General features: G+C 41.2%; 1 protein-coding gene across 7 annotated transcripts in view; it reads right to left on the bottom strand.

Moving 5' to 3' along the window:
• Nucleotides 1–18,017, bottom strand: part of LOC105473681 (protein phosphatase 2 regulatory subunit B'epsilon) — a 175,189-nt gene that overhangs the window by 5,820 nt on the left and 151,352 nt on the right. For 6 of the 7 annotated variants that reach the window (XM_011727596.3, XM_011727597.3, XM_011727600.3 and 3 more), the window contains 6 exons: nucleotides 17,178–17,286; nucleotides 15,349–15,402; nucleotides 15,195–15,245; nucleotides 12,678–12,797; nucleotides 7,400–7,527; nucleotides 5,005–5,106 (listed from right to left, as the gene is read on the bottom strand). In XM_011727596.3, coding sequence (XP_011725898.1) covers nucleotides 5,005–5,106; nucleotides 7,400–7,527; nucleotides 12,678–12,797; nucleotides 15,195–15,245; nucleotides 15,349–15,402; nucleotides 17,178–17,286 — 564 coding nt within the window. The remainder of the gene's footprint in view (nucleotides 1–5,004; nucleotides 5,107–7,399; nucleotides 7,528–12,677; nucleotides 12,798–15,194; nucleotides 15,246–15,348; nucleotides 15,403–17,177; nucleotides 17,287–18,017) is intronic. The other variant, XM_011727598.3, reaches the window with a different exon arrangement.

The raw sequence follows: 18,017 nt of genomic DNA, 5'->3' as shown, positions 1-18,017 counted from the left end.
TCAAAAAAAAAAAAAAAAATGGCCTGGTGCAGTGGCTCATGCCTGTAATCCCAGCACTTTGGGAGGCCGAGGCGGGCAGATCACGAGGTCAGGAGATCGAGACCATCCTGGCTAACACGGTGAAACCCTGTCTCTACTAAAAATACAAAAAACTTAGCCAGGCGTGGTGGCGGGCGCCTGTAGTCCCAGCTACTCGGGAGGCTGAGGCAGGAGAATGGCATAAACCCGGGAGGCGGAGCTTGCAGTGAGCCGAGATCACGCCACTGCACACCAGCCTGGGCGACAGGGCAAAACTCCATCTCAAACAAAACAAAACAAAACAAAATTTAAAAAAAAAAAAAAAAAAGGCAGACCCAGATTAACATTCATAAATCCAGGAATTCAGATAATTCCTGAAAATGGGGGCTCCACGATCTCAGGCATGGGGATATAATCCATGCACTACCTCACGCAGCAAGGATTAAAACTTCAGCCACAGTACAATTTCTACTCAGGGAAATCCACATGGGTTGAGTGAAATTTGTATGTAATTCCAATGCCTCATTTTTTAAAACATTATAACCAATGTTTTTAAAAGGTATATTAATAACTTTTAATTAATAGAGCAATAGAGATTAATCTTCATCCCCTCCAACTCCCAAAAAACTCTAGAAAAACCTAAGTAATTTTATATTCTTATTCCACTAGAGACTTGAGGAAATGTTGAATTATAATACCATAATAGTCTGGTATTAACCAGAAATGTTTGAGACCATATGGGAGCACAAGTCAGTGGAACTCTTTACAATACATGCTTATGGCTTACTAAAACCATATGGTAATTAGTATCACTTAATAGGTAATATTTTCATAACTTAGGCCTTGTTTACCATAATTAGTTTCAGCTATCTCAAATACAAATTTGCACAATATAAATTTCAGTGAGCAGAACAGTTTTCATATAATTAACTATTTGTTAATTTTGACCCTGAAAAAATGGCACTTATAGGACAGTAAGGGCAAGATTAGATAATCCTCCAATCTAATCATTACGGATTCCAGATTCTTCTTTTTTGTTTTTTAGAGACAGGGTTTCATTCTGTCGCCCAGGCTAAAGTGCAGTGGCACAATCATAGCTCACTGTAGCCTCAACCACTTGGGCTCAAGCAATCCTCTTGCCTCAGCCTCCTGAGTGGCTGGGACTACAGGTGTGCACCACCACTCCTGGTGCATTCCAGGTTCTAAACATAATCAAGCTGTTTGGCAAATTATCACTTTCTAAGTGCAGTCTGGGGATAATACAAGGACTAAATAAATATTAGCAAAGAACACAATTTGGATATATATAAATCAATTCTATAGATCCTGCTGACTTTCGATGAATATGACCTTTTTATTTGGAGGGAGAAGGGGATGATAACCAAGGGCTTGGAATTTTACTCAACTAAAAAACATTTCAATGTATTTCAGGTTCACATTGCCCTAATTTGCAGTTTTAACCAATTTATGCCAAAGGTTGCAAAATTTTTTTGTGAAAAATCAGAACTTGGCGATGACCTTGAGCAGTGGGATAGAAATAACTCCCACAAGCTTAGCGTTACAATAATGGAACACTAGGCATAAATGGGTTAATTAAGTGTTGACATCATTAAAACATTCATCGTCTTGTTACCAAAGTGTTTTGTGTTTTTGATCAAGAGATTTATGGCAATCAATGCAATTTATCCTGTGGGGCTTTTCTTCCAACTGAGCATTATGCTTAGTTATCACATAACTAAGCATATCACATAACACAGCTTTCACACTGACAACTTCATCTTTAAAAATTCTAAATATTGCTGATATAGTTATTGTCACCCCCAATCCTTCCCACTTTTCTCTCTCCCTGTAGGTGGAAATTTTAACACTTAACCACACTGTCATGCAGGGGATATTGTCAAATTCTCTTCTAATTTCAATTTTACATAGCACTGATGTTGGCATATGTATCTAACAGTGTTAACTACTTATTCCACCCACCATTTTCAGATTTGTAATATTTCAAAATTTGATCTGAACTGAAACCATTAACTTCTCGCCATCCTGAAGTAAAACTGTCCATTCAGTTATTCTCTGATAGTACCAAATACATTTCTTCATTCTCTTGTCCTATTCCCACACCTATGGAGAAACCAATGTTTCCATCTGTCAGTACACCCTTCTATTGCTCATTTGACAAATTATTATCCTTGCTTTTAAAAACCCATTTTTTCTTTTTTTTTTTTTTTTTGAGACACAGTCTTGCTCTGTCACCCAGGCTGGAGTGCAGTGGTACAATCTCGGCTCACTGCAAGCTCTGCCTCCCAGGTTCACGCCATTCTCCTGCCTCAGCCTCCCGAGTAGCTGAGACTACAGGTGCCTGCCACCACGCCCAGCTAATTTTTTGTATTTTCAGTAGAGACAGGGTTTCACCGTGTTAGCCAGAATGGTCTCGATCTCCTGACCTCGTGATCCACCCGCCTCAGCCTCCCAAAGTGCTGGGATTACAGGCGTGAGCCACCGCACCCAGCCTTTTTTTTGAGACGGAGTTTCGCTCTTGTTGCCCAGGCTGAAGTGCAATGGCACAATCTCTGCTCATGGCAACCTCCCCTTCCCAGGTTCAAGTGATTCTCCTGCCTCAGCCTCCCGAGTAGCTGGGATTACAGGCATGTGCCACCATGCCTGGCTAATTTTGTACTTTGTAGGAGAGATGGGGTTTCTCCATGTTGGTCAGGCTGGTTGTGAACTCCCAACCTCAGGTGATCTGCCCGCTTCGGCCTCCCAAAGTGCTGGGATTACAGGCGTGAGTCACCACGCCTGGCCCCCATTTTCTCATTAAGAAAGTGCACTCATTGTAAATAACTGTAATATGCCAGAATATCACAATCAACCTCATAGTTTTATCTATTCCTGGTCCCCCTAGTTAATTCTTAGCTTTTTTGAGGGTTTGATCTATTTAGTTCAGATAATAATCAGAAAATAGTTTTATTACTAAAGTTCACTAAATACAAACCAAATAATTTGAGTAGAAATAAGTTCTTCAATATTTTTTTTTTTGAGACAGAGTCTTGCTCCAATGTCCAAGATGGAGTACAGTGGCGTGATCTTAGCTCACCTCAACCTCCACCTCCCGGGTTCAAGTGACCTTCCCAACTCGGTCTCCCTAGTAGCTGGGACCACAAGCACATGCCACTGTGCCTGGCTAATTTTCATATTTTTAGTAGAGACAGAGTTTCACCATGTTGACCAGGATGGTCTCGAACTCCTGACCTCAGATGATCCGCCTGCCTCAGCCTCCCAAAGTGCTGGGATTACTGGTGTGAGCCACTGTGCCCAGCCAAGTTCTTCAATATTCTTGATGAGATTCTACAAATTTAATCCTGGTTCAACTAGGATAATAATAATGAGTTTTCAGTTGCTCTAAAAGAGAAGATGTTATGCACAATGCACCTTTAATGGTACACCACAGTATTAAAATGTACCCTTGGCCTGTTTTTTAAGTAACATCCTTTAAAGATTTTAAGTTGGGGCAAGGAGGGTTATTATGAATTTATAATTTGCAACAATTGCTAATATAGTGAATTAAAAGTTGTTTAAACTGTACATGTGGAATAACATATCACATAATTGATATTAATCCCAATATTCTGGGTACAAAATCTGAGCCGCTTGTGAGATTCTCAGCTAAATACTCACCATATTCCATAATTAAGTTGGTTTTCATAAACCACATCCCTGGTAACTTAAAAAAGAAAATCATTGCAATGGTCCCTCTGCCATCAAACCGTTCTCCTCATTGTTCTTTTTTATCAATAAAATGCAAGTGACAGACTAAAAATGAGACAAAGCACCACGGGAACCAGAGAGGTTCAGCAAGACCCTGGGTATGAACAGTCGCACACACCTCTGGGTCCTCTGAGGTCCATAGTTTTATGATATACAAAGCTGACACCTGTTTATGGGTGATCAAAGTCAAACCAGAGGCTCAACTACTAAGAGCTCCCTAGAGTTCTATAATCTCCCCAAGTACATCTCTTGGAAAGTAGAACACATTGGACAAGATACAACAAAACTGAAGAATCCTCTAAATGAAACCAACAAAGGCTTTAGTAAGCCATAAGCATGTATTGTAAAGAGTTCCACTGTTTTGTTCTCCCATATGGTCTCAAACATTTCTGGTTAATACCAGACTATTAACCTTCATGTTCTTTTCACTGTTCTTTAAATTGTAATAAACGTGTTGGGTTCTAGTAAGTCCTGGGCCCAAGAGCTAGAAAAATGGTGCCTCATTCCCCCTGCTATTGGAGTGAAGTACAAGATCTGCCCAATTACACTTCAAGTAAGTTCAGAGTGGGAGTGAATCCCAGATAGAAAACTACCTGATGGTCCCTTTAAGTGAACCTAAAATACCAGTTATATGCTGGGCTCTTAACCCTGAGGCAGAACTAAACTATTATTAAAGAAAGGGAGGAAAGCAGGCTTTATCAAAAGGACAGTGTCACAAAGCTTTGTTACTCAGTGGCACAGTAATAAAGACACAGGTAATAAGGGTGCAAAAATGAATATATAAATACAGTCATGTGCCAAATAATAACATTTCGGTCAACACAGACCACATATACCACGGTGGTCCCATAAAATTTTAACAGGGTTGAAAAAGTCCTACTGCCTAGTGATCTGTGTTACAATTGGCTACGGTATTCACCATGGTAACACACTGTACAGGATTGTAGCCTAGGAAGAACAGGCAATACCATACAGCTTAGGTGTGTCACAGTAGGCTATACCATCTAGGTTTGTGTAATTACTATACACTTATGCTGTTCACACAATACAATTGCCGCAGGATGCATTTCTCAGAACATATACTGGTTGTTAAGCAATGCATGACTGTAAACAAAACTGTGCTGCTTAAGATTTGAGGTACAATTAGGCAACTTCAGCAAAGAGCAAGGAAAAAACTCAATAGTTTTATGCACAGCTGACAAAAAAGCTTTAAAAAGTTACCGCTGACGATCTGACTTGTATGTGGCTGTCAGCTCGTCAAACATGGTGCTGTTCATTTCCATAAATGCCTTCAACACATTGTACACCAACGCCACAATAGCCCTGGAAAGCACAGAAGAAAGGGAACGTGTTAGTCAGTCTTATAAAATGGGATACTGAATGAAGAAAGCAAAAGCACAACTTTTGTCTGAATGGTTTCTCGCACCGCACGTTGTCTGTATTCCCTTTTTAGTTGGAACAACTGAGAATGACCTACAGTTCACTTCCACATTAAGAGATTTCAAGGCAAGATAATTTTCTGAGGGGTGGTGGAACTTGAAAAAAAAAATCTAATTTTGCCCTTCTAATTTTTTTTTCTTCTTTGTGATGGAGTTTCGCTCTTGTTGCCCAGGATGGAGTACAATGGCACCATCTTGGCTCATCACAACCTCCGCCTCCTGGGTTCAAGCAATTATCCTGCCTCAGTCTCCCAGGCAGCTCAGATTATAGGTGCGAGCCACTATGCCCAGCTAATTCTGTATTTTTAGTAGAGACGAGGTTTCTCCATGTTGGTCAGGCTGGTCTCGAACTCCCGACCTCAGATGATCTGCCCACCTCGGCCTCTCAAAGTGCTGGGATTATAGGCGTGAGCCACAGTGCCCGGCCTGCCCTTCTAATTATTGGCACCCAGAATAGAGCTGCCTGTGGGCATTTGATAATTTCATTTAATAAAAAGGCAAGTATAATAGTAAAGCAACTTCACCCTAAAATAAGGATCTGTGACAGCACTAACCTTAGACACCTGAATTTGCATAGAATTCTATTTTCTAAATAACACATAATTCATCAAAATCAGAAGCTACTTCCATAGAAACGAATGTTATATATAAATGTGTGTGTGTGTGTGTGTTTGTGTATATATATACACATATAATTCTTATCCACAGAAATGAAATCAAGCCCCCATGTACGTTGGGTGGTTCAACATGAGTTATTTGTCTAGCTGTGATCTGCACCAGTCCTGCTGACCCAAAATATATGCTGATAAGATAACTGGCAAGCTGGGATGGTTGCTATTAGCTATGGGACACTAAACAGCTAAACAGCCAAAATGGTAGCCCATACTTAGGCAATGTGAGGACAAGGTTCTGATGGGCTTGATAGCTTCAGACTAGAGTCTAAATAGCTTTTCCTTTTGCAAAAATATCCGTTGCTTCCGTTTTGCAACAAACATGCTCCTAATATCACTGAAAAAGGCATTGGTAAAAATTAGCCATATATTAAATAAACCATGAGTCTGATGTTTCCAAAACATTTACAAGAAAGTACACTTGCTGTGTAGCTTCTGCCTTGTGCCATTAAAAGGAAAATTTAAGTTCTTTTCTGTTAAGGTTCCAGAATGACCTTCCTCCCAAGGGCAGTGATGGGAAGGCACCAAATATAGTATACTGAGTAGTTACAGACACTTGCTAGAACGTCCTCAAGGGACTATCTGTATAAAGGGACTTAACTGTTACCACCAGCTCCTTATTTTTACAAGTTCTATTAATAAAATTTGGCAAATTTGAAAAATGAGAAATGTGACATATTATAATTACATGCAAAATGTTTAAAGATAAACATATTATTAATATACTGAATTGTATCTACCAATTTTTAAATGCCACATTAAATTTTCCTTCTATTCCACAGAGAAAAATGTAAAGGCATTCAAATTCAGAATGCTTTAACTTTCATCGGGCTGGATGTTAAACTTCTCCTTGATTATTTTAAACTTATTCCTTTCCAAGAGATACATATAGCAACTGAGTTAGCTGTTAAGAAACAGATCACACTAAAACGCAAACCTAGTCAGACCACTTCCCCACTCACAACCCTTCAGTACTTTCTCATCATCTACTTGGTGAAGGTTCACACGAGTCCCACAATCTTTTCTAGCCACATCCTCTAGCACCCTCCCCAAAAGACTTTGTGCCTCAGCCCTCCCAAACTCACAGGTCTCAGAAACTGACAGGTGCTTTTGACATCTTTGTGACTTTTAATATGATGGATGGACCCACCGTCTGAAAGGGCTCTCCCCATGCCATCCACCTGCCAAATTCCTTTCAGATTCAGTCTAAGCATGGCCATGCCGTCAGTATCTACACACCTCTCCTCTCAGCTGCAGTGCCTCCCAAAAAGATCTGCTACCTTCACAGACAGATCAAGAAGACTGTCTAGTAAACAGATATTTTGACTGGTATTTTGTTAAAGTATCTGTTTATTTTCTCCAGTCAGTGAATCCCCAGAAGGTAAGGATTTTATCTTTTCACATACATCTTCAGCAACAAGGACAGCATCTGGCACCTAACAAGGCTGAAGGGAAAGAAAGAGAGGAAGGGACGAAGAGAACAGAGGAAAGAAACTGAAAACCTACGGATTCCAATGTTCTTTTGAAATCCTATAAAGGCTGGAAAACATGATGGGAAGGATGACGTTAGAGTTTTCTTCTATCAAACTCATGATGTATTCATTATTCCAATAATAGAGTGCTCTTTCTGCCACCTTTGGGAAAAGAAAAATAAAATGTTAAGAGAGAGAAAAAGACAAAGATAAAACAAAATTATATTTCCAAACAAAAGATTTTTAAAAGGCCATTTTTAAACCATTCCATTAAAATTAAATATTAATCACATGTTAATTTTTTTTTTTTGAGATGGAGTCTCACTAGTGGCGATCTCAGCTCACTGCAACCTCCGCCTCTTGGGTTCAAGCGATTCTCCTGCCTCAGCCTCCCGAGTAGCTGGGACAACAGGCACGCGCCACTAAACCTAGCTAATTTTTGTATTTTTAGTAGAGATGGGATTTCACCATGTTGGCCAGGATGGTCTCGATCTCCTGACCTTGTGATCCGCCCATTCAACCTCCCAAAGTGTTGGGATTACAGGCGTGAGCTACCGTGCCCAGCCCACATTTTAAATGTTTGCGGATTTTAAATGTCTTAGAAAATTCCAAAGTGGGCCAGGCACGGTGGCTCACGCCTGTAATCCCAGCACTTTGGGAGGCCGAGGAAGGCAGATCGCTTAAGCACAAGAGTCTGACACCAGCCTGGGCAACATGGGGAGACCTTGCCTCTACAAAAACACAAAAATTAGCCAGGATTAGTGGCATGTGCTTATAGTCCCACCTACTTGGGAGGCTGAGGTGGGAGGATTGCTTGAGCCTAGGAGGCAGAGGTTGCAGTGAGCCAAGATCATACCACTGAACTCCAGCTTGGGTGACAGAGCAAGACCCTGTCTTCCCCTCCTACCCAAAAAAAAAAATCCAGAGTGGTTCAAGTGGTTCATCAACTCAGGGATGGAAAAGAAGTCTTCCTGTTTGTTTATATTCTTCTCTAATTCTGCCAGGTCATCTGATTCCACACTTTCCTGACATCACTTTAGCACATCTTACCGGTCCCCTTTCCTGGCTCACGTTTTTCATCACACACACTTAGATCAAACCCAGTGCCCAGCATATAGTTAGCATTCAGTCACAGCTACTGAGGAACACCCACAGTTGTCCATCCCTGTAAAGCAGCCAATATTTACTAAGTGCCTCCTATGGGCAGGCACTGTGCCTACACGGCAAGTAGAATGTATCATCCTTACCACCATCCCAAAAGGAGATACCACTGTGTTCATTTTACAGAAGAGGACACAGAGATTCAGAGAGGCGGAATAATATAGGCAAGGTTACACTGGTAATAAATGGTAAAGACTGGGGCCTCACTTCTAGGGCTTCTTCCAGTGTTTCTGGTCCCTTCCTGTGAAAGCCAGGAGATTTCTGCTCAGTTTCTGGTCTCAGGGACACTGGCTGCACCTACCCTCTCAGATCTCTTAGATCCCTTTTCTCTGCCCACCAAGCTATCAACTGGCTCTAATTTGGTCTGCTGGGCCTGATTGGCTCATCTTGGATTTCATGAATTCAAAGGAACATCTCAAAAACAAAACCTAAAATCTCTAAAAAGGGTAGTTATAGGGGAAAAGGGAAAAAGGGGTGGCTTCTTTCATTTATACAGATTAAGAAGCTGTGTTTTAGAAGAGAACAAAATGGTATAAGATGTATCTACCGGAAGACACTGAGAAATCAGAATTTTTCCATTTATACTATTCAGCTTGGTTCAAAAAAACAAAATAAAACCAAACCCTGGGACTCATTAGGCACTAGACCCTGAGAGTACAAAGAAAACAATCATTACTGCATGTTCACTATATGCCACGTGCTGTGCTAAGTGTCCCACATCTATAATATCTCATTTCCTCACAACCAACAGAGTTGGTACCATTACTTTTCTATTTTGTGGATGAAGAATCTGAGACTCAGAGAGATAAGCCATTGGCTCAAGGTCACATGGCTAGTAAGTGGCAGATTCCAAAGTCCCTATTCTTAACCTCTTTACTCTGTTATCTGTAAAGAGTTCACACGCTGGTGGGAGAAGGGGCATCTACAAGCCTATCCAAAGTAAACTGTGACACATGCTATATCAGATACATGAATAAAGTGTCAGGGGAAGGAGGGGAAAAGAGTAGAATCAATAATCCAGATGACTTGGGAAACAGAAGAGTGGCAGAAATGTAACATAGGTGGGGCTGAGTGTGGTGGCTCACGCCTGTAATCCCAGCACTTTGGGATGCCAAGGTGGGTGGATCATTTGAGGTCAGGAGTTCAAGACCAGTCTGGCCAACATGGCAAAACCCCCATCTCTACTAAAAACATAAAAATTAGCTGCACATGGTGGGGCGCACCTGTGGTCCCAGCTACTCGGGAAGCTGAGGCACAAGAATCGCTTGAACCCGGGAGGCAGATGCTGCAGTGAACTACAACTGCACCACTGCACTCCAGCCTGGGCGACACGGCAAGACTCCGTCTCAAAAAAAAAAAAAAAGAAATGTAACATAGGCAAGTGGCATTTAAGCTGGGCTTCGAAGGATGAAGGAAAGGGCATTCCAGGTAGAGGGTATTAAGGAAAGGAAGGCAGAGGCATGGATGAGGACAATGTGTTTGGGAATCATCAAAGCAAATGAGGTAGCTGATGCAGATAAAGCAGGAGGCAAGGAGAGGGAGAAAAAAAGAGTAAGAATGAGGCTGTTCTGAACATTCTAACTGGTTGGAGGAAAATCCTAGGTGCCTCCTTCTTCACTAGCATCCTCCCATGGTCTCTTTGGATGTTCCTCCAGAGTCCAATACTTACCTGCCATTTAACTCTAACAACTTTCTTAATCTCTTATATATCCATTTTAATATGTAAACCCACTAACAGAAGTATGTATCCAGCTCCTTAAAGAGGAAAGGTATTGTTTATGCAAAGTTAAAAATTACTGTGTCTGACAATAGGACAGAGCCACTACTTTCCTGGGATCCATTGTCCTTCTGCACACACAGAGGCAGTGTCACCAGCGTGCAGACCTCAGATCCTAATGACATACCTGAGGCAAACAATGAGAAGTGTCTGGCTACATAGGGCGGCCACTCAATAAATGGATGAACCAGCAAATTCATTAATAAATGTTTATGGATGAACCAGCAAACATTTATTAATGTATTTGTTGGTTTATCCAGTAAACATTTATTAATGAACACTTAAGAAATAAATAAGAGCCTCTTTCCTTTGTTCTCAATTTTACTTCTGCCAAAAAATTGAAAATTCTTTTTTCTTTCTGCTACAAATTGAATTGTGTGCCCTTCACAATTCATATGTTGAAGTCCTAACCCCCAACATGACTGTATTTGGACACATGACTTTTAGGAGGTAATCAAGGTTACATGAGCTCATAAGGGTGGGGTCCTAACCAAGTAAGACTGGGGGTCTTATAAGAAGAGGAAGAGAGTGAGACTGCCGCTCTCTGTATGCACACGCCAGGAAAGGCCACATGAGCGCACAGCAAGAAGAGGGCCATCTGCATGTCAGAAAGCAGGATCTCACCAGAAACCAACCATGCTATCATCCTGATCTCAAACTTCCGGCCTCCAGGGCTGTGAGAAAATACATGTTTACGTCGCCAGTCTATGGTGTTATATTATGGCAGCCCAAGCTGACCAAGATATGGCCTCTCTTTTCTAAGCTTCTGGGTATCACTTAGGCCTTTCTGGTGATGCTTTTTTTTTTTTTTTTTTAAGATGGAGTTTCGCTCTTGTTGCCCAGGCTGGAGTACAATGGCTAATCTTGGCTCACTGCAATCTCTGCCTTCCGGTTTCAAGTGATTCTCCTGCCACAGCTTCCTGAGTAGTTGGGATTACAGGCGCCTGCTACCACGCCCAGCTAAATTTTTGTATTTTTAGTAGAGACAGGGTTTCACCATGTTGGCCAGGCTGGTCTCAAACTCCTGACCTCATGATCCACCCGCCTCAGCCTCCCGAAGTGCTGGGATCACAGGCATGAGCCACTGCGCCCGGCTGGTGATGCTCATTTTTAAAAAGATACTTGTTTCCCGGGAGGCGGAGCTTGCAGTGAGCCGAGACCGCACCACTGCACTCCAGCCTGGGCAACAAAGTGAGACTCTGCCTCAAAAAAAAAAAAAAAAGATACTTGTTCCTTGACCTCCATAATGCCAAACATCCCGCTGAAAAATGAAAAAAACTAAGGCAAACAATCCAGATATGTGAGCACTAAAGGCCCTGGGTGGTATCAAAATATCTATATACCGTTCTGTAATTTTTCCATTTTTATTCAGGCTTGTCACAGTTTCTACCTTCTTTTTTCTTGCTTTGTGGTACAACTGCTGGATTGCCATAAGGTTACTGCTTTAACATATTAACATGTCTTTTGGTCAGAAATCAAAACAGCAGCAGCAGCCAGTGTCTCTAACTATGCAGCATAATGACAGCTTAGGGAAAAAGTCCACCATCAAATGACACCATTAGAGGTCTGGTTCTGTGCTAAGAACCACACTCTGAACAATCTCTTCCAATCAATAGGCAGAGTCTAAGTTTATGAAACGGGCCTTAGGTGAGACAGCCAAAGGATCAAACCTAATGTGTGCTCCCCCAGTTTACCCTTCTTCCCTTCCGTATGGGTTCCACAGCACAGCAGCCATGGCCCCAAGAAAGAAAAGCGTTGCCCCTGAGTGGCCACGAGGAGGCAGAGCAGTGTCACGGGAAGGTCACTGGCTTTAGCAAGCAGCTACACCAAAGATCAAAATTTGACTCTACTCTCTATCGACTTGGGACCTACAGTAAATTGCTCTCTGAGCCTCTTTTTTTTTTTTTTTTCCATCTAGAAAAGCTTCAGCGGATAATGGGACATTTATAAACAATGTACGTAAAGTATCTAGCATAGTATGGAATATTAGGTTTTCTCCTTTTTCCTCTTAAACATTATTTAGCATTCTCTCTTACACAGTAGAGAAACCCCACCAGCCCACTTATTTAGGAATTATCTGAAATACTTTTGACCATTTTGAGCTTCAGTGTTCATATCTGCATGTCTATAAAAAAACATAATGCCCTCCTTGCAGGGTGTTAGCAGAATTAAAGCTACTGGAGAGAAAGCACCATTACTGTGGCTGTTAGGTATCAAGCGCTCAAGATAAGGTGGCCACTGTTAAAATTATTATCCTGTGAGGAGATAGCAAATAAACAAGAGGTAGCTAGTGTCCATTACATTGCTTTTGAAACAAATAAAATTTAACCAAAATAACTCATGCTCCCTGGCTCATGTCCTCTTTACTACTAACCTGAAAATGGGGGCTAGATACACACTTGGCGATTTGTTTAAACAAAGGTTCTTGGATTTTAACAAATTGTGAAGGTTCAATCACATCCAATATTTCTTCCAGTTCCCCAAGGAACATGACCTGTAAGTACAAGCAAAACACAAGATGTGAGGCATGTCACACAAAAAAATCCGTAAGAACAAGGAGGACTAATAAGAGTTTGGACTACTGTAAGAAAAATTTACACATAACACCAAACATAAATGAACTAGGCATTATCCCATGTTAGAAGATGTTTGTTCCACAAAGAATTCACCACAGGGTACTTGGAAAAATTCTACATACTTGGAAAAAATACTCTTACTTGTTACATATGTTACACAGAACGAGGGACACTCACACACTGCGCCGGCCCCTGAGAAGCAAAACTGACCCGTAGGGTTTTCCTCTCTATTACCAGTAACCCAGCTCTCTTTCCACAACACTGTTTTTGTTTTCTTTTTAAACAATGAGAAGGTAGCCCTCCTACATGGAAGAGCAAAAGTTCAAATGTGGTCATTTGCCAAATACTTATAGCCCCTTGCTACATGCTTGATGCTCTAGAACGCACTCATTAATACAACAAAAAGTTCAAGAAACACAAATGAGCAGACTCACCCACATGCAGGTGCCACTTTAAACCCATGAGCACGCACTGACGCATTCTAGACACACGCACACGCACATGCACACACACACACGCATGTACGCTTGCTCTCTACAGAGCAGAGTGAATCTTGTGAACTCAGCACCAGGTGCCGCAAGAAACAGAGTTTTTAGATCACAGTATGGAGCCAAATCCACAGTAGAGTCAATTGTTTTAAATATAATGGGAAAATGACAGAGAAATAAAAACCAGTTTATGTATGTAGCTATAAAAAAATAATTACTTTGAAAAAAAATAAAGTGAGCAATCAAAGTATGAAAAATAACAATGCCTTCATATTTTGAAATGTATCTGGGTAGCAATGCACACTTCAATTTTACCTAACAGATTTTAATTAAATGACTTTCTGAAATTAAAATAGGGTTTGGAGAATTGAAGCTGATTTGAGAAGGAAGGTATTTCTGCTAAAAGTAAAATATAGTAGACCCTTGCCATTTGTTAATATGTAAATGGAATTTCTCCCAAAATTTTAACCAAATATAAAACTAACAGCTGGGGCCGGGCGCGGTGGCTCAAGCCTGTAATCCCAGCACTTTGGGAGGCCGAGACGGGTGGATCACGAGGTCAGGAGATCGAGACCATCCTGGCGAACACCGTGAAACCCCGTCTCTACTAAAAAATACAAAAAACTAGCCGGGCGAGGTGGCGGGCGCCTGTAGTCCCAGCTACTCGGGAGGCTGAGGCAGGAGAATGGCGTAAACCTGGGAGGCGGAGCTTGCAGTGAGCTGAGATCCGGCCACTGTACTCCAGCCCGGGCTACAGAGCGAGACTCTGTCTCCAAAAAAAAAAAAAAAAAAAAAAAAAAAAAACTAACAGCTGATCTTTTTTTCTGAGCCATTTTCCACATGGTTGCTAACCTGCCAGAAGAGTGGCTGCAGATCTGGTGCTCAGTTAGGCTCACATCCAGCTAAGAAACTCACGCACTACCCTAAAGCAACCTCACAAAGTAGCACCTGCCTGGTGAGTTCTCAGCAAAGGTACAAATGATTGTAGGTCTGAACCCTCCAGGGTAATTTGTGAATGGTTGAAACTAAAGGTCTGTTGTCTATCCTAAGATGACACAGTAAGATCCAGCTATACTATGCTTTAAAGTGAGTATTTGGGCAGGCTGCTCTAGCATCTTTCTACAGTGACAGCAAAACCTTCATATTATGAACGGGGCCACTAGGAAGGGAACATCAACAAAGCTAGACAACTGGACACACGATTGGAGCCTGGCCTGGCCTTACCTGAGGCTGAATAGCACAGTGAATAAAAAGCCAGGGTTTGGGAGTTAAGCAGGCGAGTAAGGGCCTAATCATCTGTACTTACTTAGTGTACTGGGGCAGGCTATTTAACCTAACAGTTTCAAAACTAGTAAAACAAGAGTTTTGACAGCGCTGCCTTATAGAGTTACAATGAGGTTTAAATGAGATGATGCTGTTTTGTTGTGTTTTGCTTGTTTTGTCTTGTTTTTGAGACAGAGTTTTACTCTTATTGCCCAAGCTGGAGTGCAATGGTACGATTTCGGCTCACTGCAACCTCCACCTCCCGGATTCAAGCGATTCTCCTGCCTCAGCCTCCTGGGTAGCTGAGATTACGGGCATGTGCCACCACGCCCGGCTAATTTTGTATTTTTAGTAGAGATGGGTTTTCTCCATGTTGGTCAGGCTGGTCTCGAACTCCCAACCTCAAGTGATCTGCCCACCTCAGCCTCCCAAAGTGCTGGGATTACAGGCGTGAGCCACCATGCTTGGCCCTGATGATGTGGTTTTATACATGCTTAGCCCAATGCTTGGCACTCAGTAAAATACTCAGTAAACTATGAACACTCTCTGACAGTAAACACTTACCTCTTTTTGACTACATGTTTTAGGCCAAAATTTCATTAACCCCCTAATAACCTAAAATGAAAAGGAGAAAAACAAATGGCACTTAATTTTTCATATATATTTCTGGGAAAGGTAATTTTTGTGAAGTTTTTGAAATTATGGAAGAAAGACTTACTGGTTCTGTGAGTGAAGGATCTTTCTCCAGAAACTGTACTATACAATATGCCAGCTGAGTAAAAAATAAAAGGCAAAATTTTAAATTCTATACAGTAAGGGCTCAAAAGATATAATATTAAAACTTCCTAAAAGGTTTCCAGACTGGTTTTAATAACTTCACATTCAATTCATTTTAATTATCATAAAAATAAAATCTATATAAAGCAAAATAAGAAACTACTTTTTCAAGCCAAAGACTAATATTAACATGGCTCCAGGGAATTTTTTTTTTAAAAAAGTATTAGGACATGAAGTATGCAGCTAATGAAAAGCAGAGGTGAGACATCATACTCAGCATATTGTGGAATTATCTCACCTACATACACTTTGAGCTACATCTCAGGGGCTTCCTTTCTCTCTTTGCTAATATCAACAGTACTGAGTTTTACTGTAGTTCCACAAGAGTCCTCTATGGGAAATAAGCACTTAATAAAAAACTTTGCCAATTGCCTGAAATGGCACATGCAAACTAAAGCAGTTTCACGAGGAGATGAAAGATTGTACCTGCCAGTCAGAACCTGGAGAAATGGAAGAATATTTCTACATCTGGTACTAACACATCTAACTAAGATTGTTTAAAATAATAATCATGAAATATGATATCCCATTTCAAAACCAAAGGCAAGATTTGTAAAAGGGCTTGCAAAGATTCTCGGACAAGAAAACCACTCTTGCAAAAGACCATTCTGATGGTGTTCTAAATTAGAAACATATGGATTAATTTTTCCTCGAAATACAGAATTTCACATTTAAAGAGGAACAGTGCTTAGAAAAATGTGTTACGTTTTTATGCAACCTCAAAACCTTCCCAATGGGGGTAAGAAGGAGTCAGAGTCTAGTCGTATTTAAAATTTTCCTATCCAAAATTTAAAACACTACCCAATAATTTATCTACCCCCAGTGACATACTGACCATGCAAGGCAGTGTTAGCACAAAAATTAGAATGCGGACAAGACAGTGTATGCTTTTTAAAGTGATGAAGGCTTAAAGGGAAAAAAAGTGAAAATACTGATTGATTTGTTTACTTGTGAGAGTGTTTATGTGTAGAAAGTGATAAAGACATGGTGAGTGACCTAGAACAGGAGGCAAAAAGGGCAACTGATAGACTAATGCAAATAGGATGGAACAAAATATTCAAGAACATTAAAACATGATTACATAGTCCAAAGATCTACATCTGCTAGGCTCCTGTGCATTTTATTATATGTAATATGTTCAGTATGTTATTGTGTGCACTTGGGCAAGTCATCTAAGTTCTCTGTAAAATAAAATGACCAAACAAGGGCTCCTCCCACTTTAAAAATATTTCCATGATTCTACTGTGCATAGAAAAAAACGCATACATTTTTATTTCCCTCATGGAGTATTTTAAACTTTAATAAGTCTCTTTCCTTTAGGAATGAAGGCTATAGGCCCGGCACGGTGGCTCACACCTGTAATCCCAGCACTTTGGGAGGCCAGGGTGGGCGGATCACGAGGTCAGAAGATGCAGATCATCCTGGCCAACATGGTGAAACCCCGTCTCTACTAAAAGTACAAAAATTAGCTAGGCGTGGGGGTGCGCGCCTGTAGTCACAGCTACTCGGGAGGCTGAGGCAGAAGAATCGCTTGAACCAGGGAGGCGGAGGCTGCAGTGAGCTAAGACTGTGCCACTGCACTCCAGCCTGGGCAACAGAGCGAGACTCCATCTCAAAAAAAAAAAAAAAGGCTATATCAATATCAAAAAAACAATGAGTTAGCAAAATTTTTATTTGGCTTCTAAAAGTAGTTGTACAAAATCCTCCTACCTGTGCATGGAAGAGTGATAAGCTCCTGACAGTGTGTAAGGGGATCAATACTTTCACCAGAAACTGTTTGTGTTCTGCCTTAAGAGGTAAAGCAAAGCCATTGATAATACTAGGGAGAAAAAAGAGACACAAATTAGCAATGTTACCACAACAAGTTAAACTGAGACAAACTGTTCTTGTGATATTAGTTAAACTTAATCAGTTTGTTTGTACAAAACAACATAATACCCACCCCAGTGGCATTCAGAATTTCTTTTCTTTTCTTCTTTTTTTAGATAGAGTCTTGCTCTATTGCCCAGGCTGGAGTGCAGTGGCCCAATCTCAGCTCACTGCAACCTTCACCTCTGGGATTCAAGCCATTCCCATGCTCAGCCTCCCGAGTAGCTGGGGTGACAGGCACCCACCACCATGCCTGGCTAATTTTTTTGTATTTTTAGTAGAGACGGGGTTTCACCATGTTGTCCAGACTGGTCTAGAATTCTTAACCGCAGCAAGTGATCTGCCCGCCTCGGCCTCCCAAAGTGCTGGGATAATAGGCGTGAGCCCCCACACCCAGCCAGGATTTCTCAATGACTTCAAGGCATACAATAAGTTGGAAGGAAATTTAAGAGAAGAAAATTTGCTTCTGATCACCCAACAAAGGCTCCTGTGCTCCTAAAATTAGTCAGATGGTTTCCAAAAGTTCTTTATCAAAACCCTTTATTTTCCCTCCCTTTTCCTTCTCCAAATAATGGCCCGCCTTGCTTGCTTCCACCTTAAATATGACCTTTTCCATTTCCAGGTATCATTCCTTCTCATTCCTGAAACCGCTGCCCAGCCTAGGAAAGTCACTGAGAGAAA

This window comes from Macaca nemestrina, chromosome 7, assembly GCF_043159975.1.
Source record: "Macaca nemestrina isolate mMacNem1 chromosome 7, mMacNem.hap1, whole genome shotgun sequence".
NCBI lineage: Eukaryota > Metazoa > Chordata > Mammalia > Primates > Cercopithecidae > Macaca > Macaca nemestrina.
The sequence above is the reverse complement of the archived record's forward strand: the minus strand, read 5'-3'. Positions and strand labels throughout refer to the sequence as shown.